Source organism: Mustela nivalis (genome assembly GCF_964662115.1).
Source record: "Mustela nivalis genome assembly, chromosome: 1".
NCBI lineage: Eukaryota > Metazoa > Chordata > Mammalia > Carnivora > Mustelidae > Mustela > Mustela nivalis.
Genome location: NC_139020.1, coordinates 2561142 through 2583922, shown reverse-complemented (window position 1 = coordinate 2583922; position 22781 = coordinate 2561142). Strand labels below are relative to the sequence as shown.

Genomic DNA, 22781 nt, shown 5'->3' with positions numbered 1-22781 from the left:
TCCCCACCTCCAGGGAGGGGAGGTGGTGGCCGCCACCAGGCAGGCCAGGGGGCCGCAGGCTCCTCGCGGCCGGGCTGATGCGAGAGCTGGCACCGTGCCCCCCCTTTAGGACGCGAACCCCGGTGTGGGCCTTCCCACACCGACGACGCACAGGGAGAGGCTGAGGGTTTTCGCCCGAATATTTTATTTAAATATTAAATTAAAAAACATACACCCGCTAATCATTTGGCATACATTTCTCATGTTAACATAAGAAATAAAATAATTAAACCAGTTACAGTAAAAAAACAGACTATGTACATCTCAGATCACGTAGTGCCTAGAACCAGGCGCCCAGCCTGCCCCACGCGTGTGGGGAACTACGGAGCACACGTCGCACACGCCTACACACAAGACGCAGGGACACACGACTCACAGCAAGAAAGGAAATTTCCGAGGAAGTAAAGTGCTTGTCACGGTTCTGAGGCCTTTGATCTGTGGCATTAGAACAGCGAGGAGTGAACGAGGGGCCGCCTTCGCGGGGGAGTCAGCCGAGCGGCCTCTGCGGACCCCGGAGGCCTGGGCCGGGCTGCGCCGACACCTTCCGGCCCCCTGCCCCCGTCTGCGAGCAGCAGGAGGCTTTGGTGATTTCTCGGTGGCCAGGCACGAGGACGGTCCCTTCCCCGAGGCTGGCGACAGCCACAGGCCAGCAGCAGAGGTGGTGGCGGGGGTGCGGGGGGCCCGGCAGCAGCACGCAGGGCTGACACACGGAGCCGGGCGCGCGGCCCGCGGCCTCCCTGCCACCGGGAAGCCCGGGCAGTCTTTGGCTTCTACAAATGCCCACCTTTCCCTGTTAATACTGTAGGTCGTAAGAGCCAAAGTGAGCTGAAGGCACCTGGGTCGGGAAAGGATCGGGGGCGGAGGGGCGCAGGGGGGTGAGGCGGCGGCTGCCGCGGGACGGAGCCGCCGCCCGGGTTCACCGGCAGGGGGGACGCGCCTCGCCTCCCTCCTCCACGCAGACCCGGGGCTCGCGCTCTGTAACGTTACCAGAGAGGAGGACTTAAACCAGGAACACAAAGGTGTAGTAAAAAATATAAAAAATAAGTAGTGTCTATCTGTTTCCCATTTATATACATGTACAACGTCTGCTCTAAAAAAGGAACGAAGCTCGAACAACACAGATCCGACCTCTCCCGCCGCGCTCTTGAACGGGAGCCCGCCCAGCGTGGGGCCTGCAGAAGGTGGGGGACCCCGGATCGCCGGCCGGCCGTGGGCAGGCGGGGCGGCCAGCCGGGACCCGTGCCCGCCAGCCCTGCTCCGCCCGCCCGCCGCACCCCTGCCATGTTGCACGCCCCACCCCCAGCCGGTTGTTCTTTTTGGACCCTGATAATGAAATGCATAAAAACTTAATTAGCAGCGGAAATAAGACGGGCAGCAGGAAGAAACCTCTCCGGGCCCCTCCAAGGCGCGCGGGGGGTTCGAGGCCGCGGGTCCCGGGCTGGAGCCCCAGCCTCCCAGTCACCCACCCGCTTCCAGGCTCTTCCTGGGGCTCCTCTGAAGAATCCTGGAAACCCGATGCTCGAGCAGTTGATAAAAGTTCTCATCTAAAATCGGGAACAAACCGTCCTCGGGGCTCTGATTTCAGGGTAGGGAATTCCAGGAATTGGTCGATTACTTTCTCCTGGGCTGGCCAGCAGAGCTATGTAGAAGCGGACGCCTAACGCAGAAAGTTCACAGTTCTCGCTCTGAAGTGTAAATGTGTCGGGAAGTGGAGGATTGTTAACTAAAAAGAAAAGGTACTAAGCACACACAGGCACACACACGATGAACGCGCGGCTCCCTCCGCGGCCCCGCCACCCTCGCCGCCCCTCCCGCCGCCCCCGGCCGCCCGCAGCGGCCCGGCCCGTCCGGCCCAGCCCTGTCCCTCGCGCGCCGCGGCCCGCTTCCCATCTGCCCACCCCAACACACCCCTCAGTTATTATTTTTCTTCAGAAAGTTTCCAGGTCCTACTCAGAGTTACATTTGCTCAGTGCAAAAAAAAAAAAATAATAAAACAAAAAAAAATACCAACAAAAAAGCCAAAACACCAAACGTATTGCTTGTTTCGCTTCTAGAAACGTATTGGCTTTGAGTCCGGAACCGTCTTCACATACTCCGAAATTATTGCTTCGAAGGGCCGGCGGCCCGAGCGAACGCGGGGCCCTCACTGCACCAGAACGCACGTGCCCCGCGGGCCCGCGGTCAGGTCCTCCATCTCACAGTCCGCCTGCGGCAGTCCCGTTGCCACAAAGCCAGGAGGCAGCGTGGCCGCGGGATGGGGGTCCGGGGCGCGGCTGATGTGCAGGTGGGTGTCCAGGAGCTGGGCTGCCGAGGCCACCGGGGAGCCCCCAGCTCGCAGGAGGTGGGCCGGCAGCAGCGGGCCGGGCCCCAGCCCCAGCTCTTTCTGGAGTCCCGACACGAGGAGCGCACCGTCGCACGGGGCGAGGACCAGCGGGGCCGGGGGCAGCTGGGGGGCCGGCGGGCAGCTGGGTGGGCCTGCCAGGTGGTGCTGCAGCTGGAGCAACCTGAAGGGACACGAGGGGGTGGGGAGAGGGACCGGGTCACGGCCGCCCTGTCCGCTGAGCTGTCCAGCAAGTCCTGCCGCCCAGCTGGGCGCACGCGCTCCCGGGGCTGCCCGCCGCCGAGCCTCCGGCTGGAGCTGCTCCCCACGCGCCGCGCTGTGCGTGACTAATCCCCTGAGCAATTCCTGACATTTCCATTCTGCGTCTGGCTTTCGCAGCAGCTGAGATGCCAACCAGACGTGACATTCTTAGTCACGGCCCCCCCATCCCCCAGCTTACAGGCGGGCCTCACAGTGAGGGCACCTGACGGCTCCCCACCTCCGCCACCCTCTGCAGAGAACAAGGCCCGACCTCGCAGCCCTCCCCAGGCTGGGGGCGGTGCGCTCATCGGATGGCACGGACAAGGGGACCAGCTCGAGAGATACAGCCACTCAGGAGACCCGGCTGCCCGGGAGTGCTCCTGCAGGGACCGTGACGGGCGTCAAGTGCGCATACCTCTGCTGGTGCAGGACCTCTTCCAGCAGGCTCCGGCCCTCCCGGCTGCTGGCCCCGCTGCCGTGCAGGCCCGGGCTCTGCGCAGGCAGCTGGAAGGCGCTCAGGCCGCCCCTGGAGGCACGGCTGGAGCAGGAGGGCAGGCACACCTGGCGAGCCAGCCCCTTGATCTTGTTCAGGCCCAAGAGCCCTTTGGTCCTCCCGTTCTTCCTCAGCTGCTGCCGGAAGGCTTTCAGCCCTGGGGGGAGGGCGGACGACCAGGACGGTCAGCGGGTCTCCTCCCCAAGGCCGGCGAGGGGTTTGCAGACCGCGGGGAGGCAGAGGGAGGGGCCCAGCACAGATGTGAGCGGACAGATGGATGGCCTGCCTTCCTGCCAGGACCACGGGTACCCTCTGGTTACCTGGCTGCTTCTCGCTACAGCCCCTCCTGGGGCACAGGTACAAGTCTGGGGCAGATGAGCCTCTGGGGAAGGAGGGCAGGAGCACAGCCTTGGGACAAGGGAGGGACCCCGTGGGCGCCACCCTCTCCAAACTAGGAGGGACTGGGCATCGACGTGTCTACTGCGCTTTTCAGACCAGCCACCAGAAGACTGGGGGAGCTTGTCTCTGAAGAGCAGGACATCTAGAATCTGGGAGCTCTGCCACTGGGCCGGGCCCAGGGAAATGCTGGGGACATGCCTTCTGCCCCAGGACAAAGCAGTGCCCTTCATGGCCACAGAGCATCTACTGGGAAGGGGAAGTGTGCACAAAAGCAGAAGTCACCTTGAGTGAGCGAGGTGTCCGACGCCCTCCGGCCTTCCTGAAAGCTGATGGGGAGCAGCGTGACCCCTCCTGGGGCTCCCTGAGCCTGCAGCACTGGGGTGGCAGACTGGGCCCCCAGGAGCGGGGAGGCCAGTCTGAGAGGGGAAGAGGTGCCCACCAGCCCCTGCGCGTCCAGGCGTCCACTGAGCCCCGCCAGGCCGTCACCCGCTGAGGTCAGGCAGCTGTCGGAGCTGGTGCCTTCCGACGGGCTCGCGGCGGAGGACGAGATGACTATACCTGGGGAAGGAGCACGCACTCTTGAGGGGGCCCTGAGGCTCCCGAGGCCAGAAGCAGACCCCCGGGATCCAACCATTCTCACTGGAAATCACAAGTGGCCATGGCTCTGGGAGAGGAACAGGCAGGGACACCTTCTCCGTGCCTGGCGCAGCCTCTCCTGGGCCTATGGGTGCCCATGCAGCCTGGGGACGGGGCGGGCAGCCATACCTGCCGCCACATGTCTACCCTCAGCCGTGCTAGAGGGGCCCACAACGGCCAGAGGCTATCGGAGTTTGGGAGCCGTGACAATGGCCGGCCACCACGAGTGAGCAGTGGCCCCTGCAGCTGACTCGGGGTGGGGGGGTTCCCATGAGGTCACCCTCCGTCCAGGAGGACCTGCCCTCCCGGCCCCCAGGGGCAGCTAAACCCCACAGTCCTGCCACCAGAGGGCCACGTGCAGTCTTGTGGCATCATGGCCCAGGGGGGACAGAGGCGGTCAAACAAGTGACCAATCTGGACGTGTGTCATCAGAAACCAACAAGAAACGTTCGCTTCACATTGGTGGGTCAGAACCTCAATCGTCAACCCACCACCCAGGCCGCACTCTAGGACCGTGTCCCTGGCCCGCGGGGACACTTACACGGAGGGGCGCACGGGGAGAAGCAGGTGGAGACCTCGGCCAGCGTGTGCCTGCGGCCCGTGCCGCCGGACAGGGGCTTCTGGGCCTCCCGCTCCTCCTCCAGGCCCGGGCCCTGCCTGGCTTCCTCTCCGACGGACGCGTCCAGCAGGCCGCTGGGGGAGACGGAGCGATGCCGGAACACTCCGTTGCAGTTGGCGTCCAGGGGGAAAAGCCAGGGCTGCGAGAGGACAGACACAGACCAGTAACGCCAGGGCTCCGTGGGGCCTTGGCGGGGGGGGGGGACGTCGCTACGGCTGGGAGAACCCCTCCCCCGACGGCCGCCCGGTGAAGGTCACACACCTGGAGGGAGCTGAGGGGGTCACAGTCCGTGTCGGCCTGCAAGACAGACTGCCCCAAGGCCTGGGGCTGTGGGCACAGCAGGGAGGATTGGAAAGAGTCGCCCGAGAGGCCTTCCTGAAGCACCTGTGGGCAGGCAGAGGACAGACACCATCAGGCAGGCGGCTCTGGGGACCGTCACCAGCAGTGTCACGAGGAAGACCCCACCAGCTCTGCTGTGGGCCTCACAGACATCAGTCACTCGCTGACCGGGCTTAGGACACAGGCACCCTCCTCTCCGGGGCCACGCTGCACGGGGTGACCGGGAGGTGGGGAGAGGCCAGATCGGGGACGGTTAAGGAACAAGTGGCCGTGGGGCGGTGCCTGACCCTCAGCAGAGGTGGCCACACAGGAACCCACCCCCCACACCCACGCCTAACTGGCAGGAGATGTGGCCCGGGGGCCGGTGCGCTCAGCGTCTGGCTCCCGGGCCCGTCCAGGCAAGGGATTTCTGGCAGGGGCAGGGGGCACCATCCAGGGCAAAGCCCGCGAAGGGGCCGGTTCCCCCACCTCACAGCTGCTGAGGTCCGAGCTCCTGGGCCTTTGTGGCCGGGCGGGGCTGGGCCGGGCCGCGGGCGGGGTGGGCCGGTGGTCCTTCAGCCGCTCCAGAAGGAGATAATAAATCGCAGCGAAGTGGTTGTAACTGCTGTTCCGCAGGGACTGGGGGGCGGAGAGGAGCGGGGTCAGAGCGGGCATCAGGGTGTTCCGCAGGGACTGGGGGGGCGGAGAGGATCGGGGTCAGAGCGGGCGTCAGGGTGTTCCGCAGGGACTGGGGGGGCGGAGAGGATCGGGGTCAGAGCGGGCGTCGGGGTGTTCCGCAGGGACTGGGGGGCGGAGAGGAGCGGGGTCAGAGCGGGCGTCGGGGTGTTCCGCAGGGACTGGGGGGGCGGAGAGGATCGGGGTCAGAGCGGGCGTCAGGGTGTTCCGCAGGGACTGGGGGGGCGGAGAGGATCGGGGTCAGAGCGGGCGTCGGGGTGTTCCGCAGGGACTGGGGGGCGGAGAGGAGCGGGGTCAGAGCGGGCATCAGGGTGTTCCGCAGGGACTGGGGGTCGGAGGAGCGGGGTCAGAGCGGGCGTCAGGGCCGGGGGTGGGGGGTGGGGGGACAGGGCGGGGCTGGGGAGCGGGGGCGGGGCCCTGGACACTGCTCCCAGGGTTATTCTTGGGTGGCCCAGAAGGTCCTCTAGAGGAGCAGACAGCTGGCCCTTAAATTAGCCCAGGTTCCCGTTTTAACTCGATGGGCGAGCGCCCGCTTCTCGCAGGGAGTGCGTCCCCGTCGGGGCACCCGTGGGGCCGGGGTGGGCTGGGTGCTCACCTCCACGGTGCGCTGCCGGTCGATGCCGAGGCTGTGCATCACGCCCAGCACCTGCTCGTCGTAGCGACCCAGGCTGGAGGTGTAGCCGAGTGTGGGGAAGGCCGGGCAGGGGGGTCGCGGCACGGAGGGCTCGGCCTGCATCCAGCGGTGCTGGCGGATCTGGGCGATGGTGATGCGCTTGGCGGGGTCCACCACCAGCATGCGGCGGATCAGGGTCTCGCAGTCTGGGGGCGAAGGGGACCCGCTGAGCCCGGGGCAGGAGCCACCTGCGGGCATGTGCCCACCACCTCTCACCCGGCACCCGCCACAGCCCTTCTGGGGACCAGAGTCCCTTACTGAGGGCACAAGGCCAGGGACGTGGTCCTGCTCGCCGGCCAGACAGAGGAAGACGTACAATCCAGTGACGGGGCCAGCATCCCCAGTGCTGGGGCCGGCGGGGGACCCGACACCAGCAGAGCCCAGGCACCCGCATCCCCATAAGTAGGGCACGGGAAAACGCCCAGTGGGCTGGGTCTCTCCCACGCAGCCGACCCGTACACCCGACGCAGGGACACGGGGCTGACCCGTACACCTGACGGCACACTCTGGCCCAGTCAGGCAGCAATTCGGGCCATCAGGTCCTCCTCCCTCTCCAAAACGCTCTTCCCGGGGGGTCCGACAAGCCCGCAGCAGGCCGGCGGCGGCGCCTACCTTGAGACATGAAGAAGGGGATGCGGAAGCGGCCCTCCAGGACCCGCTGGCGCAGAGCCGGCAGGTTGGGCCCGTCGAAGGGGAGCGAGCCGCAGACCAGGACGTAGAGCACGACACCCAGGCTCTGCGAAGGACCACAGGCTGCCCGTCAGCGCCCGCGCCCCGGGCTCCATGGCCATTCCCAAGAGCCCCGGGGGCCCCGCACGCCGCACACGCGGGCTCCTACCCAGATGTCCAGCTGGGGGCCTTCGTACTCCTTCCCCTCGAAGACCTCTGGGGCCGCGTACGGGGGGCTCCCACACCACGTGGACAGGGGCTCTCCCGACTTGTAGAAATTCCCGAACCCGAAATCTGAGGCACAAGAACACGGGCGGTGAAGTCGCGGTAGACACATCAGGGCCCGGGTCCTGCAGCTGTGTGCGCGAGCGGCCCGGGGCCCTGGGCGGTGGGCACCCCTCCCCGCCCCCACGAGGCGGCCGGGCCCGGGCTCCCTGCCTGCCAGCTTGATGTCCATGCTGCCGTCCAGCAGCAGGTTCTCCGTCTTGAGGTCCCGGTGCACGATGTGGTGGCTGTGGCAGTACTCCACGGCCGACAGGATCTGCCAGAACTTCTTGCGCGCTTCGTTCTCGCTGAGGTGCCCGTTGGAAGTCAAATAATCTGAGGAGTGACAGCCCAAAGCTAGAGCGCGACCCCCCGAAGCCGGCCGCCCTCTGGGGCGCGGGGAAAGAGCGCCGCGGGAGCCCGGGAGGGGCGGCCCCCGAGGCTGCACGGGCGGCTGGGGCCAAGTTCCCAGGTCTGTTTCCACCAGAGACCAAAAGAGGCGTGGCTTACCGAACATTTCTCCATTCTTTGCGAACTCGGTGACGATATAAAGCATATCCTTTGTTTCCATAACCTAGAAACACAAAGACCTAACGTTTAACCCCACGGAAAGGGAACAGACCCGTGGAGTAAACGGACCACTGGGACCCGTGTCACTTGTTAACCTTCCCAGGACGAGTGCATCCAGTATGTTTAAGAAGAAAGAGAAAACACACACTTCTGCGTTAAAGGAACAGAGACAGGGGTTCCTACGCAAAACAAGAATTTAAAACATGGGAGTGGAATTCTGCACCAGCCCGCCTAGCCGGCTGCGCCAGAACCCGCCCGTATCACAGCGCTGGCCCCGCTGCCTCGCCGCCCCGAGGCCTCGGCCCCGGACACCAGGACGCCGGGAGAGAACCGCTGCGGCTTTCCGCCCGGAGCCTGGCCCGCAGCCGCTGAGCTCACCGGACGCCGATACCCGCTTCCCACCTGCCTCACTGACTTGGTAACTTAGGGGCTGACCGGAGGTGCTGCCAGGTGAGAAACAGACCGCTCTTTGTATGCGACCCACTCGGGCCGTGTGAACAGCAACAGCCAAGGTCAAATACACCCGCCAGATTCACTTACTGATCCAAGAACTCGATCTCGCTCTGAAAACCAATGTTTAAGAGGCTTTCAGAAACAAGGTAGAATTTAAATCTGTGGCACGGTAAGAAGAAGCAACGTGTGTCCCTCTATTTTAAAATATTTCGGAGAGAGACAAACACAGAGACAACACATTCTTACAGAAGCAGGCTTTTTTAAGGCTCAAAATATAGTTATTTCTTAAAAAAGACACTTTAAAGACAACTGCCTTCAGCCGTAAATCTAACAAGAAAGGGGAGGCGGTGCCGGCCAGGAAGTTGTAACCGTCCCAGCCCTCGGTGTGTGTAGCCGTCGCGAGTAAGAAGCCCACGGTTTATCCCTCCCTCAATTCAAGAGACAAGAGAAAGAACGAAGACTGAACACGTTCTGAGGTTTAGAAATGCTCAAGGCAAGAGGGAAGTGTCTCCCCACGGCTGCGGGCCTGGCACAGCCGGAGGAGAATCACACTGGTGTCAGACCTCAAGGAAGGACAGGCGCGGCCGTCCCACGGGAGCCGCTGCCCTCCGAGCCGCTCAGCCACCAAACACCCCCCACACCCCTGGAAAGGACGGTGAACTCCAGGGACGCGGGCCGTGCGCCCTCTAACCGGGCTGCTCCACACACTGGGCTGGCCGGGGGACAGGAAGCCCAGGAAGGTGTGGCCTGGCTCATCCCTCCGGCAAAGTCAAAAACAGGGCTCAGCCCCCTCCTGCGGAAACAGGCCAGGCACATTTCTCAGGCACTGACATCAGGGACCATGAGGAAACTTCTTATCAGAGCAGCACGACTTGGAGATGACACAGAAACAAAGCCCAGGCCAGCGTGGACAGTGACGGGCGCCCTGCTCTTAATGACTCTGAGTAAACGGTCATTCCGGGGAACACAAGCCCAATGACGCGGCTTCCGTGGGGTAATTTTCTATTCTAATTCCCTCTCCTACCACACTGTACACCCAGCCTTGCCAACTGCATGGGCACACGCGCACCCCGTGCCACATTCATCTCAGAGTCACAGGCCTTCACGAGAATCACCGAGAGGACCTGACGCCCAGCCCAGCTCGATGGAACATTGAGCATCTGCACAGAACTTCTTCTGCAAGCCGACGGCCCCTCGTTTGCACAAGCTGGCAGCTGACTCCAAGGCAGCTTCGCTTTGCTGTCCTAATTAAATCAACGCTTAGATCCCAAAGACAGAATTTCTTAGTTTCAACACGATAACAAACATCAAGTCAGAAAACACACCAACGGGCGGCCAGGGTGAGGTGTGTTCCCAACGTGGATTCGATGGCAAGTTCCCTGTTTTCGCCAGGGCAAAAGCATTTCCCTCTCTCCTTTTCTGGTGGGAGAGTTTAAAGGGGAAGACGGATGGTCACTGCTGCCTTTGCAAAGGTAAATTTACAAGAAGTAGTAAGAGCAGCCGGTTTTCAACGTGAACAATTATCTGCAAAAGCAGACAGCGTCTCGTTTCCCTAAAATCTGTCCTTCTCCACGAAACACTTGACTTGCGGCAGTACACAGATCGAGCTGTCTGTTTTCATAGTAACATCTGAGCTCTACGCATCTAAAACGGGAACGAATGCCAACACTAAGTAACATTTTGATGAAGCAAACTTCCCATTATGATCCAAAAGCCAGAAAAATAATTGAAAATACATCAGAAGACCTCACAAGAACCAGTTTCCCGTACACACTCCCCTCCCCTCCCTGACTGCCACAAAGACCCAAAGAGGGGCAAAATCGGGAAACTGCAGGCTTCTTGCGGAGAACACCACGCTTGCGGGGACCCACAGGAAAAGACGAACTTGAGCCCTTACCTGGTACAGCTTTATGATGTGAGGGTGATTCAGAAGCTTCATGATCTGAACCTCACGGTAGATTTTCTCCAGGTTGCTGGAATCTAATCGGGTCTTATCAATTATTTTTATTGCAACCTATGGTTAAAAAAAAAAAAAAAAGATGGTCTGTTTAAAAAACACACGTTTTGCTTACACACTCTGTTTTCTACAGCTTCATTTCTAAAACACTTCACAGCCCCAAAACATCACAAAAAGTTGGAGGGAAAAAGAAGCAGTGACGGTCAGCAGAACCTAAGCCAGTCCGCGGGCAGACGGTGCGCCACGTCGGGGCGCTCCCCCGCTCCGCCGGCCCCGAGAGCCGCACGGACTGCTCGGGATCGTGACATGCAGCGTCTTCTCTTCCCCGGACGGAGAACCGTCAGCGCGGGGCCGGCCCGCGGTGGACAGGGCTCCCCCGCCCCGCACCCCGGGGGGGAGCCCCGGCGGGGCCGCCGCACGCACCTGGGTCTTGGTGACTCGATGGCGGGCCAGCTTCACCACCGCGAAGTTGCCCTTGCCCAGCGTCCGCTCCACGTCGTAGAAGCCCACGCGGAGGGGCTTCTGCTGGCCCTGGCCGGGGCCGGCGGGGGCCGCGCTCAGCTCGGACATGATCACCATGGCTCCGCGCCGCACCTGCGGGCCGCCGGGAGCGCGCTCAGCGCCGGCCGCCCGACCCGCCCGGCCCCGCGCCCCGCGCCAAGCCGCCCCCGCGCGCTGCTCCGACCCGACCTCCTCACCCCGCCGGGCGCGCACCCGAGACCCCCGGCCCCGCGCGGGGCGCCGCGACCCGCCCCGGCGCCGACCCCCGCCCCGCCGCCCGCGGTCGGCTCGTCGCGGCCGCCGGCCCTTCACCCCGCGGGGCCGCCCGCTCCCCCGCGCCCCGCGCCCCGCCGCCCGCGCCGTCCCGACCCCGGCCCGCGAGCCCCGGGGCTGCTCGCCCGCCCGCCCCACAACAAAGGGGAGCCCGGCGGCGGCGGCGGCGGCGGTGGTCCCGGTCCTCGACCCCCGCGCGCGCGCCTCCGAGCCCCGGCGCCCCGCGCGGCGCCGCCAACCCGAGCCCCGGCGCCCCGGCCCCGCCGCCCCGAGCGCAGAGGCGGCCACCCCGCCGCGCCGCCGCCTTACCGCTGCCGCCCTCCGCGCGCCGAGGCAGGGCCGCCGCTCGCCCCGCGCTCCCCGCCGCCCGCTCGGTCGCTCGCGCTGCTCCGGCGCCTGCTGCTCGGGCCGCCGCCGCCGCCGCCGCCTCCGCCGCCGCCGCCGCCGCCGCCGCCCGGGCCGCGCCGCATGTCAGCTCTGAGGCCGCGCCGCGCGCTCGGGCCGCCCGCGCCGCCCGCCCCGGCCCCGCCCCGGCCCCGCCCCGGCCCCGCCCCCGCCGCGCCTCGGCCCCGCCCCCGCCCGCGCCGCGCCGGCCCCGCCCCGCCCCGCCGGCCCCGCCCCCGCCGCCGCCGCCGCCGGATTGATACATCCCCATTGACGTCACTTTGACGCCAGAGCGACGCGCGGACGAGCGCCAGGCGAAGGGAGAGCGGGAGATCGGGCCGTTGCCAAGAGACTGGAGGCTCTGACGCGCGCGCTGATGGGGCCGTCGCCCCGGCGACCGCGGGGCGGTGACGTCAGGGGCGCCGGCCGCCCGAGGCCCGCCGAGGCCGGCCCTCCCGCCCGCGCCCGCGTTCCCGCCGGCGCGCGCCCCCTGCCGGGCTCCGCGAGCGCTGCAGGCGGCTGGGCCTCGGTCCCGGCGCCCCCTCCGCAGCGGCGCGCGCACGGCCCGTGGCGCGGCGCCCTCCCCTCGCGCGCCCCCGGGGCTTGCTCCCGCGCGGCCCCCTGGCCCCCGAAGCTCCGCACAGCGGCGGCTGCGCCCTCTCCGCGCGCCGGGTCCGGCTCCCGTTATCGGGGAGCGGCCGTGGGTCTCCCTCGGTCCAACCGGACGGCCCGGCCCCGGCGCCTCCGTCGGGGGAAGCGGCAGGTGGGGCTCGGGGAGCCCGCGGACCCGCCGGACGGCCCTCAGGGCGCCGGGGACACGCCCGCTCCCAGTCCCGAGTCGGCCCGCCCCGTCCGCGACAAGCGCTCCCGGCTGCGGGCGACCAGCCTCCGGTCGCCTTTGTCCCGGTGGGAAACTCGGGGGACCGGGCAGCGTCCGCCGACCGCGGGGCCGCCCGGCCTCGACCCCGCGCGCGCCGGAGCCCGGTGCCGCCCGCCCGGCCCCTCCTGCCGCGGACGCGGGTCAGCGCGGGCCAGGTCCCCCGGAGCAGGCCTTTGTCGGGCGGCCCGACTTTGATGAAGCCCCGGGGGGTTGGAGAGGGGCGAAGAGGCCCGAGGCCGCTGTCCGGGAGGCCAGCCGTGTGGCCGGGAGCGGGTCCTCGGGTTCTCGGACCGCTATGGACACCGAGTTAGATGGGATCGGGGCCGGGCTGTGTGTCCAGACCCGGGCAGACTCTGCTCGTTGGGGAGCGGCCCCCGCGGGCAGGTGCATCCACGTCAGGTCTGGACTTGCTCCTGCCAGCGCTGGACACTTGGGCAGGGGCTGTGGGCCCGGTCGCTAATACCCTGGCCTGTTTCCCTGGAGCTGCAGGGGGCGGTCCTGCGGCTGCACAGGATGACATTGGCAGGGGTGACAAGCGCTGTGGGCCCCGCTGCTCCCCCCCCCCCAGCTCCTCTGTGCCTGGGCAGGAAAGAAAACAGTGTCCAAGGGAAGACAGAGGCGGCGGGTGGACGGCGCGGTTTGAGCGTCAGGCATTAGGAAGGCCGTGGTGCGCCATCTGAGTTCTGTATCGAGCCTCAAATCGTTTTCCTTTGTGTTACGTGAAAATACTCCTTCATAGGAGGGGCTGGGGAACGAGCATTAAGGGAGACGGATGCACGACTTGAAGTCTTCTTCCGGAAGCTTCCACGTGGGGACCGTCGCCTGGAGACGTGGCTGGCCTGGCAAGGGCATCGCGGCAGACCGAGCTGTGCTTCTCCTGATGCGTAGTCGGCAGCCGGACCAAATATTTCCCAGTGGGCCTCCCTGGGCAGTGGTTCATGGGTCAGTTTTGAAAGGCTCTCGAGGACACCAGTAACCCCCGAGCTTTCCTCGTGTTTCAGAAGGTTATTACCCGTCCCAGGTTTCTCCGCCGAGAATTTGGAGGAGGATTTTACTCTCTTCTGGAGGAATCATTTATAACTGCTTTTCTTCCCTTCTGGGGCATCCCACGAATCTGCTCATGGGAGAGTGAGACTCAGAGAGAAGGAACCAGGGGCCCGAGGACACTCACCTGCCCCCCACCCCATTCCGGGAGCCCAGAACTTTCCGCAGGCTCATCCAGGAGACATCTAGCCTACGGGGCTCCTCCACCCCCTCTGACCCCAGGTCCAGCCAAGTCTTTTGAAAGGTCATAGGTGTTTGCAAGCACCTGGCCGGCTGTTTGGAAACATTTTGTCATCGCTGAGTAAAAACTGCGGCCAACGAGCCAAAGCTGCCTTCGCACAGAAGGTCCCTGCACCCGGGCGCCCGTGACCTCCCCAGCTCCCAGCAGGGCCTGAGCTTCCGACCATCTGAACAGCCCTGTGTGCGCTGCGGCCAGCCCCCAGCGCCTGGGTGCAGAGCGCGCTCTGCCGGGAGGGCAGGCAGGCGGGAGGGAGCGTCTGACCTCAGGCTGCCATCTCCCCCAGTGGGGTTCCCCTGGCACCCCCGTGAATTTGCCCTCGATGGGCGCCCGCTCCCAAGTGTCTTCCGTTATCATCTGGATCCTTGGCACAGGGAGGCCAGAATTCCTTCCAGAATCCTTGAATTCTTTTCAGATTTCTAGTCTTGTATGCTTTGCACGTGTTACGAGGGAGGAAAAAAAATGCACAATGTGTGCTTCGGTAGAGGGAAGCAAAGATCGGACGTCTGCTCGCTGACCGTCGCGGGAGAAGGGCTCAGGGGCTGCGAGGGGCACGCGGGGGCTGCTGCCTGTGCCGCGGCGGGTTCGGGAGAAGCAGGAACTCCGGTTCTCTGCTCTTCGGAACTTCTCCGCCCGACTTGTCGTTGCAGCGTTTCTGGATTTCGTCCTCCTGCCTTTAGGTCTTGGGTGGGGAGACCCCAGCAAGTGGGTCTCTTTAATATTCCCGTATTCCTGGCCGGGCTCCCGACGTGCTAAGCACGAACAAGCTGTAAACTTCTCGAAATACGTCGGTAAGTGCAGGTGGGGTTGGAAGTCAGCACTTGACCCGGCGCAGGGGGGCCGCCGGCCTGGCCTCAGGAGGTGCTCTGAAGCTGCTCTCTCGGGGCTGAAGGCGATGGCGACGGCAGCGCCCCCTTCAGGATGGCTTTGCTTTTCTCTCTGGTCGTGCTCCTCCCAGATACCCAAGGCCCTTCTCCGGGCTCCCGGCTGTTCCATCTGGGTTAGTGTGGTTTATTGAAGGCACCAGCGCCGTGACTTCAGGTATGAGACCACAAACCCGGCTGCCCGCAGCATCCTCAGGCCTCAGCGGTGGTCACCGTCCCTTCTGCTGTGTGTTACCTTTGCAGACGCATCCACGCTGCCCCGGCCTGGGTCCACCAGGCAGGAAGAAAGCTCAAAGCCTCAGTGGGCCACCGGCTCCAATGATCTCATACCTCTCCCCCCCATCACGGCTCCTTGGGATGCATTTGTCCTGCAACTGCCTCGGTAGCGGTCGTGTTCCTCGGTCAGGCCCTCCACAGGCTAAGAGGAGAGGCATCCTGGGTCTTGGGGACCCTCGGGCCAGGGTATGGACCCTGGAGAGGCAGCCATGGGACAGGCAGGGCAGAATTCCAGCATCCCGGGCCCATGCACATACACACACCAGCAAGCGTGTCCTACCCTCGGACCTGCTGGCTCCTGATGCAGAGTTCCTGGGCTCTGTTGCCCGTTTCTGTCTCTGTCACCGGTGAGGAATCCCCAGTGGCCGGATACTAAAGCAGGGCTGTGGTTGATGCCAACAGGCCTTCGGCCGTCTGTCTCCCCATGTTCTGCAGACGGTGGTCTTGGGGAGCCGGGGTAGGAGGACAGTCAGCACAGGGCGAGGGAGCAGCCAGGACCCGAGACGCCGGCCTCAGTACCTGTCGGGCTCACCAGAGACCTGGGGGGTGGTCACGTGTCCTGGGCGCACACCCAGAGTAAAGCAGCTGCCCTCGGCTGGGAGGAACCCACACCCTGAATGCCGGCGTCCCCTCCATCTTCCTGCTGGTCCCAAGCGACTGGGGAGAAAAGCTAGGATCCTCTGGGATGCTCTGGCCTCATGCAGACCAGGAACCGGGACCAGGAGCCCCAGGGTGGCCACATCCCTTATTCTGGGCTTGGCATAGGAAATGCCCAGAGCACCTCGATTCCTTCTGGGAGCAGCGCTTCTTGTCTGGTTGTCTCCGGGATATCCGCTGGTTGGTGTCCTGTCAGAAACAACGTGAGTTTCTGCGGTTCGTCAGAACCGGGAACAGGCGCGTGCCCAGACTCCAGCGGGGCCCGCGACAGGGGCACCGGCAGGGATGGGGTGGGCGGGAGGGGGCAGGTCTGCCAGGGAGGGGAGGGCCAGGCGTGCGGTGCCCGGGAGTCACGCTCCAGGCGTCCGAGTGTGTGCCGTGCACTGTGCGTGGTTTGGGAGTGCGGGCACAGCAGGAAGGGGATAGACCGGCGTCGTCTCTCGCGGGCGTGCGTCTAGCTGAGACGGACAACAGGACAGGAGGTGGTGAGGAAGGTGCTCTCGGAAGCCGAGACGGAGGGAAGAAAGGGATTCCGGGTGACACCGTAGAGGGGCTGGGCAGGGGAAGTGGCCTCCCACGGGGGGCTCCTTCCCACGTCCCCTGAGCTGAGGCGGAGGACACAGGGCAGGCGGCCAGGAGGAGGCCACTGTGAGGGGGTGCAGGAGAGGGGTCCCGGCCAGCCGGCGGCTGCGGAGGCACAGCTGGTGGAAACGCCCGGCACTGCCCGGCGCGCCTTTGCGAGGTGCTGCACGGCGGCCGTGTGACTTTTCTCTGGAGGTGCCTGCGCGAGGGCCGGTGTGGCCCAGGGGGTGTCTGGTCTCAAGCGGGGGAAGAGGCCAGGATGAGGAGGGAAACGAGTTGGGATTCTCGTCTGGCCGGGGGCCGGTCCTGAGTGTGGCGTCCCGCCTCGTGGGGGAGGAGGGATGGAGCACAGGGGGGAAGGTCTGCGGGGCTGGGGGAGGGAGTTTAAGTGCTTTGGTCCGCCCAGACCCTGGGGCAGAGGCAAAGGTTCCCCGTCCAGGAGCAGCTTCCTGGGGGACCCATGGGAGGGACAGGCAGTGGCCAAGAGGCGGGGACACTGCGTCTTTCTGGGACCCTGGGATGGAACACAGGCATTTTCAGCATCACTGAGTGGGCACAAAATCAGTAAAAAAATGTTCAGTAGGAAATTTAGAAAATACAGAAGTACACAAAGACCGAAACAGAAGACGCGGGTGATGCTACCGGCGTTGTGATGCTTCTCCCCGAGGCTTTTCATAACAACAGCCTCTGCCTGCCTTTTGCGCCAGCCGCCTACGGGAAGCCTCTCGTCCTGTCATTAACGGTCATCGGCATCATCGTGGTTTTAGGGTCTGCCTGGAATCCTGCCACGCAGGTGGCCCTTTCATCCCCGATTTAACCCCTGGTTGTCCTTCCCTCCATGCTGACATCTTGGTCCCTCTGATGAGGCTTTGTTCTGACATCCCCCCGGGGCCCGGCTCGGAGATGATATGGCTGTTGGAGAGGCATCGGGGTCACGCCTGGACACCTGGGCCGGCCAGCTCGGGACAGCGCAGCCCCAGCAAGGAGCATGGTCCCTGGAGGCTGCGGACAGGGTCGCAGGGACGGCAGGGCGTGCAGACTCTGGGGACCTGCGGGCTCAGGCCACCGCAGCAGGCGGTGTGGGGGCCACAGAGAGCAGAGAGCCTCTCACCCCCCTCCCTGGTTGCCCAGGTGACTTGGAGGCCCAGGAGGACACGCGGCTCCGGGCTCTGCACCCAGCCTCTTCCGTACAGCCTGCAAAGGTGTTTCATTCTTTCTGACCTGGTTTCCATGGTTTTTGGTATCGCTGTTGTATTGTTCATTAAAAAGAAAACACGTAGGTTTATGTCATGAGGAGGCAAAGACGTCGCAGGCATCGGCGAGCAGGAATGACTGCGAGCTGGTGACCAGACGGCGCACCTGCAGTCATGACGCATCCTAGGCGCAGGGTGACAAGCAATGAGCCGTGCAGAGATACGCCACGGAACCAAGTGGGACAGTGTCCAGCGGGGCCAGCGCTCCACGGTGGCGCTCGCGTCTCCACCGTGATCCCTGGGAAGTCAGAAAGACCAAACATTTGGGGAGGAAGCAAGCAGCGGGGCCCCAAACCACTCAGGACAGGGTGCGTTTGCAGGTGGGCGGAGCCTCTCGGGACCAGCCGGACTGGGAAGAAGGGCCAGCCAGCCCTGCGTCGGGGCCGGACGCTCTGGTTCCCTCCAAGACCTGGGAGGAGGCTTCCAGAGCTTTCTTCTCACAAACCAAAGACCTAAAACTGACAGGCCAGACCAGGACTGGAGCCACGGAAGTGTGAGGCCTGCCCAGTGGCTGGGGCCACTCGGAGTCACGGAGCAGGGGCAGAGGACGCGGTGGGCTGCCTCGTGGCTCCCTCGCCCGTCCGCCGGCAGAGGAGGCCGAGCTGTGCCGTGGGGCGGTGGGAGCTACTCCGAGCCCCAAAGCAGTTTTAACTTTTCAAGAGCAGGGGAGGCCCCGTGTCCCCGCCACCCCTGCCCACGCCAGCGGTTGTTTCCATCCCGACAGACGGAACCCCAGGGGCTCTTTGGGGGCAAATACGTTCTCCGCACAGGCCTGCCCATGCGGCGCGGGGTCTGGGCTCTTCACGCCGCCCCCGGGAAGGCCCTCTCCCTTGCCACCGGCTGTCGGGCCCCCAGGGCTGGGGACAAGTCAGTGGGAGCTGAGCAGGGGGAGGCAGCTGGGGCGTCCACTCCAGGCCAGCTCACGGCCCAGCCCCTGCGGTCCCCACCCGACGGCATGTGGTCCCGGGGTCCTCGGGTTGCGCGAGGAGTACATGAGAGGCTTTTCAGCGACCCCCCCGGTGGAGGGAAAGCAGCAAGGGACCCCGATGTACAGGGCTCTGGGAGCTCCGGGGGCCAGGGGTGAGGGGGAGACTGAGCTTGCCGCAGGGGGAGGCTCCGCCGAGCAGGACAGACGCCTGGGTCTCGGGCAGCGGGGGCGAGGGCACGCGGGCCGGGACTGTTTCAGGAGCGTGAGGCCAGGTGTCCTGCTGTGCCTTGCCCTCTGGCCCCAGAACTGACTCCCCCCGGCCATGCCTGCTCCCATCTGCCCACTCCGGGGGTGCCCTCCTCTGGGACGCGCCCCCCCCCCCCCGCTGAGCCACTCAGAGAAGGCGCCTAGACCTCCCCTCTCCCTTCTCAGCTCCTCCTCGGTGCTCCCCCAGGCTCCTGGGCCCCAGGGCTGGTGTGGGACCCTGCTCCTTCCAGGCCCGAGTGGCGGGCGTCCTCCCCGACCGGGACCCAGGGACACGCCACAGCGCCCACCCCCACCCCCAGGCCCAGCCACCTCGGGTCATCTGGGCCAGACGCTCTCTCCCGCTCTGCCCCCAAAACCGGTGGAGGGAGAGGAGTGAGGACGGGGAAGGAGACATTCCGGTTCTAGGGACAGAAGTCTTCCTCTGCAGGTTCCTACAGGCCTCGGATGGGCTCCGGCGGCTCTCAGGACGCTCCCTCCCCGTCAATCAAGAGCCTCTGCCCACCCACAGGGAAGGGACCGTGTGCCCCAGAGCCTGTGTTTGAAAGCGTGGACGGCCGAGCGGGGACGTTGCGGCCAGCACAGCTCGCTCTACCCACCCCCACCTGTCCCGCCTGGGTCAGGGGCCCACGGGTCCCCTGGGTACGCTCAGTCTCAGGCCTCCATTCCAGGGGCCCCTCTCCAGTCCTGCTCAGAAGGGGGCCGGCTCTCCTAGCTGGTGTCTTCAGTCCTCGGGTCCAAGGCCACCACCGCCGGGTCTCCCAGGCTCGCATCTGAAGAGCAGGGCCCCCCGTGTGCTGGAAACCGCCCAGCGTCCTGGGGCAACCAGAAGGTGGGGCCTCACCCCTGAGTTGTCTCCGTGTCGGCTTATTTCTACCCATGGGGGTGTGCAGGGGAATGGCTGGTGTCTGAAGACGCCTACACGTGGAAGCCACCGGAGTGTCCCTCGACGGGGGATGACGTCCGCCGTGTGGAAGACACTGGACGACTTAGCCAGCCACCTGCCGCGGCGACGCGGGGGAGGACGTCGTGCTGAGTGACCCGAGCCAGTCACCGGAGGCCGGGTCTCCACTGGTCCCTCGGACACGAGCTTCCTACAGCGGTCAGACTCCGAGAGAAAGCAGAATGGGGGTTGCGGGAGGGGGTGGGGAGTCAGGGTTCCACGGGGACGGAGTTTCTGTTTGGAAAGATGGACAGTTCTGGGGACGGTGGGCGGTAAAGTGTGCGCAGCAGCGCGGACGGGCTTAATGCCGCAGAGCCGTGCACTTAAAATGGCTGAAACGAGGCACGTCTGGGGGCGCGGTCGGTTACGCGTCTGACTCGTGATTTCAGCTCAGGTCAGGGGCTCGGGGTGGTGAGATCGAGCCCCGCGTCCGGCTCTGCGCTCAGCGCGGCGTCCGTCGAAGATTCTCCCTCTCCCCACCGCCCCTCCCCACTGCCCTCTAGCTCTCTAAAATAAAGAATAGTCTCCTTAAAAATGGTTTAAATGGTCAATTTTATATTATGTATATTTTATCACAGTAAAACCCAAACACTAACAAACAAACAAAAAAACCAGGTGCGAGGGTCCAGCAAGAGCCCAAGGCAGGACAGGACCACCCGGCAGCGTCCCACCCCCATCCCTGTGGGCCAGAGGCCACGCGTGGCACCGAGGTGGGCCCGGACGGCAGGCTCTTGGGAGCGTGCCGGCCACCTCACCCCGCCCGCCACGCTGAGCTGTCACCACGCAGCTGCGAGGCTCTTCCCAGGAGAGGACACGTCGGCTCCCATGGACAGCGGCATGTGGGCGCATGAGGTGTGTGGGTTTGTGGTGCGGGGGTCTCTGTGTGTCAGGCCCCCACTGGGAAGGAGGAAATGGTGGTTCTTGGGGCTACCGGACCTCGAGCACCCCACGTCCAAAGAAGCAGGGGGAGGCTCCAGCCCTGCACCCGCCCCACTCACAGGGAGACCCCCACTCCAGCCACGCCCACCCACGGTCCCATGACTTGCACATGCGTGGTCAGGCGGGCCAGCGAGGCCACATTCCCTGGGGGGGTTGGCTGCCGCTGGTCTGGGCCTCTCGCGACAGGCCGGGCTGTCCTGCCCCCTGGCCTGCCCTAGTCCCCTCTGACAGCCGCAAACCCGGCCCTACCTTTTCCCTGGGAGGAAAGAACATTTCCTCCAGGTCCCCACGTGGGTGAGGATCAGTATCTCTTTTGGGGGAACATGATTCAATTCATAACAGTGTGTGTCTCTTAATGTGTGATTCTGCAGTGTCCTTACAGAGATGGATTCTTATTTTCCTGTGCTTGGCCATTTTTGTTTCTTTACAGGGTCACTTCTCCTTTTCTGCCCTGTTTTTGGTGAGTGGCTTTTAGCCAAGACTTCTTCAGTTGTGAAAACAAGTAATGGAACCCAAATGGCTTTCAGCTAAGAAGGAAAGTTCGTGGTTTTGGCACTGGCTTCAGGCTGAGCTTGATCTAGGCCCTGGTAGGCAGTGTCTCTGTTCTCTCGCACCCTGGCACCGTCTCCCAGCTCAACTGCCCTGTGTGGACTTTGTCTGCCTGCGGCTCACGGCACCCTGCAGTGCTGACGGCGGACATCTGGGGAGCTCCCAGCCCTGCTCAATGCTTCCAGCCGGGGCGCGGCCCAGGGAGGCCCTTTGTCAGCCCGGAGCGCACCGCACGTCTGACCTCTGGAGCTGCAGTATAGCTCAGCTCCCTGAATCCCGTGGGCTCGGGCTGAGGGAGGGGGAGCTCCTGAGGTCTGTCACCACGGGAAGGAGCCACAGACGCCTTTGGGGGCAGGGTGGGGGAACCAAAGGATGTCCCCTAGTAGGGTAAATGCTGCTCTTATTTATTCTGAGAACTCTTTACATATTAAGAATATGGATCCTTTACCTCTTTCTTCCATATATGGTTCTCCTGCCCGTCTCTATGAGTCTCTTCCTGGAGGCCAAGGCTGCGCTTCTGAGCTGTCATTCCCACGGCACCCTTGCCCGCCAGCACCCTTGTGTAACGATGTTAAATCAGGGTTTGGTTAGGCCACATTCCCCTGGCAGCAATGACGTCATCACACAGAAAAGGAAGAACACCCGCGGCCGGTATGTCAGTGCGCGGCGGAGCGTGTCAAAGCTGATCTGGGTGGCATGGACGTCAGGAGAGCAGGGACCGTCCCTGGCCTAATAAAAGCTTGGCCACTCCTACCCCAGCTCCCGAGGTCAGGCAGGAAAAGGAAACCAGCGCCAAGGGCTCTGCTCGGGCGCGGGCTGTAGGCCCCCACTCACGCTCAGAGACGCGATAAGGGCAGACGGGGCGCTCGTTAGCTTCGCGATGGGGCTCCAGACTGCTGACCCCCCCAGAGGCTGGCGCTGCCCCCACAGGAGGGGCTCCCGGGCAGGCCCCGGGGTCGGGGCTCCAGAGGACGGGCATGCGGCACCCGCCCTCCAGGCCGCCCGCTCTCCCCTCCCGCGCACCCTCCCTCTGCTCCCGTCTGAGGGGTAAATTCTCAACTGCCAGGGAGGTCGGCTGTGTGGACACTCTGTTCCCCCATGAGGACCCTGAGCCCAGACCTGAGGCTCAGATTCAAGGGTAACAGAGTCCTTGTGATCTCTGTCTCTCAAATAAATAAATAAAATATATATAAAAAAAAAAAAAAAAAAAAAAAAAAAAGACCCAAGGGTAACAGAGCGTGGCCGGGGCTCCCGGTAAGGGCCCAGAGCCCTGGGGTCCTGGGGACGCCACGTTCCCTTCCGCACGGCTGCCTGGAAGGAGCGTGCCAGGGCCGGCCCGGGGCAGGGAGGCCTGCCAGGCGCGTGGGAGGCTCACGGGCACCTGTGGCCCAAGCTGCTGCCTGGAAGGAGGCGTCCTGGACACGCCCTGCAGGGCACAGGCCAGCTCTGCTAAGGGGGGGGGGGCGTTCCTTTCAGAAGAGGGGGTGTCTTCAGCACTGACAGCGCAGCCCAGGGAAGGGGCTGGAGGGACTAGGGTGGGGGCAAAGGCGTGTGAGGCAAGGAGAGGGCCATGGGGGCAGGTGGGAGGGCTGGGTTCTCGGGACCCCCAGAGAAGCAGCAGGAGACGCGCTGGGAGACAGGCGCAGAAAGAGGACGGGCTCATGGGGTCCGGGCGCACAACCAGCCCCTGGGCCTGCCGTCTGCAGCCTGGAGAGCCAGGACCCAGCTCTGAGCCCTGGTCTGAGCCGGGGACAGGAGAAGGAGACGTCCCAGCTCCCCACTTCCTCCTGAGGACTCTGGAGGGCTGACGGCCCTTTCC

At 64.5% G+C, this 22781-nt stretch overlaps 1 protein-coding gene and 1 long non-coding RNA gene across 2 annotated transcripts; both read right to left on the bottom strand.

The window, feature by feature from the left end:
* Positions 1–167: 167 nt before the first annotated feature.
* On the bottom strand, positions 168–11587 carry SIK1 (salt inducible kinase 1). The gene is made up of 14 exons (XM_082720468.1): positions 11451–11587; positions 10791–10961; positions 10308–10424; positions 7898–7961; positions 7562–7723; positions 7293–7417; positions 7067–7190; positions 6377–6600; positions 5575–5724; positions 5029–5151; positions 4690–4906; positions 3795–4070; positions 3036–3270; positions 168–2543 (listed from the first exon to the last, which is right to left on the bottom strand). Exons 2-14 carry the CDS (start codon positions 10944–10946, stop codon positions 2183–2185), a joined length of 2334 nt encoding a protein of 777 aa, XP_082576594.1. The 5' UTR covers positions 10947–10961; positions 11451–11587; the 3' UTR covers positions 168–2182.
* Positions 11588–17338: 5751 nt separating this feature from the next.
* On the bottom strand, positions 17339–21967 carry LOC309843186. The gene is made up of 2 exons (XR_014299997.1): positions 21411–21967; positions 17339–20371 (listed from the first exon to the last, which is right to left on the bottom strand). It is a non-coding gene; the product is annotated as an uncharacterized lncRNA (long non-coding RNA).
* Between the last annotated feature and the right edge of the window lie 814 nt (positions 21968–22781).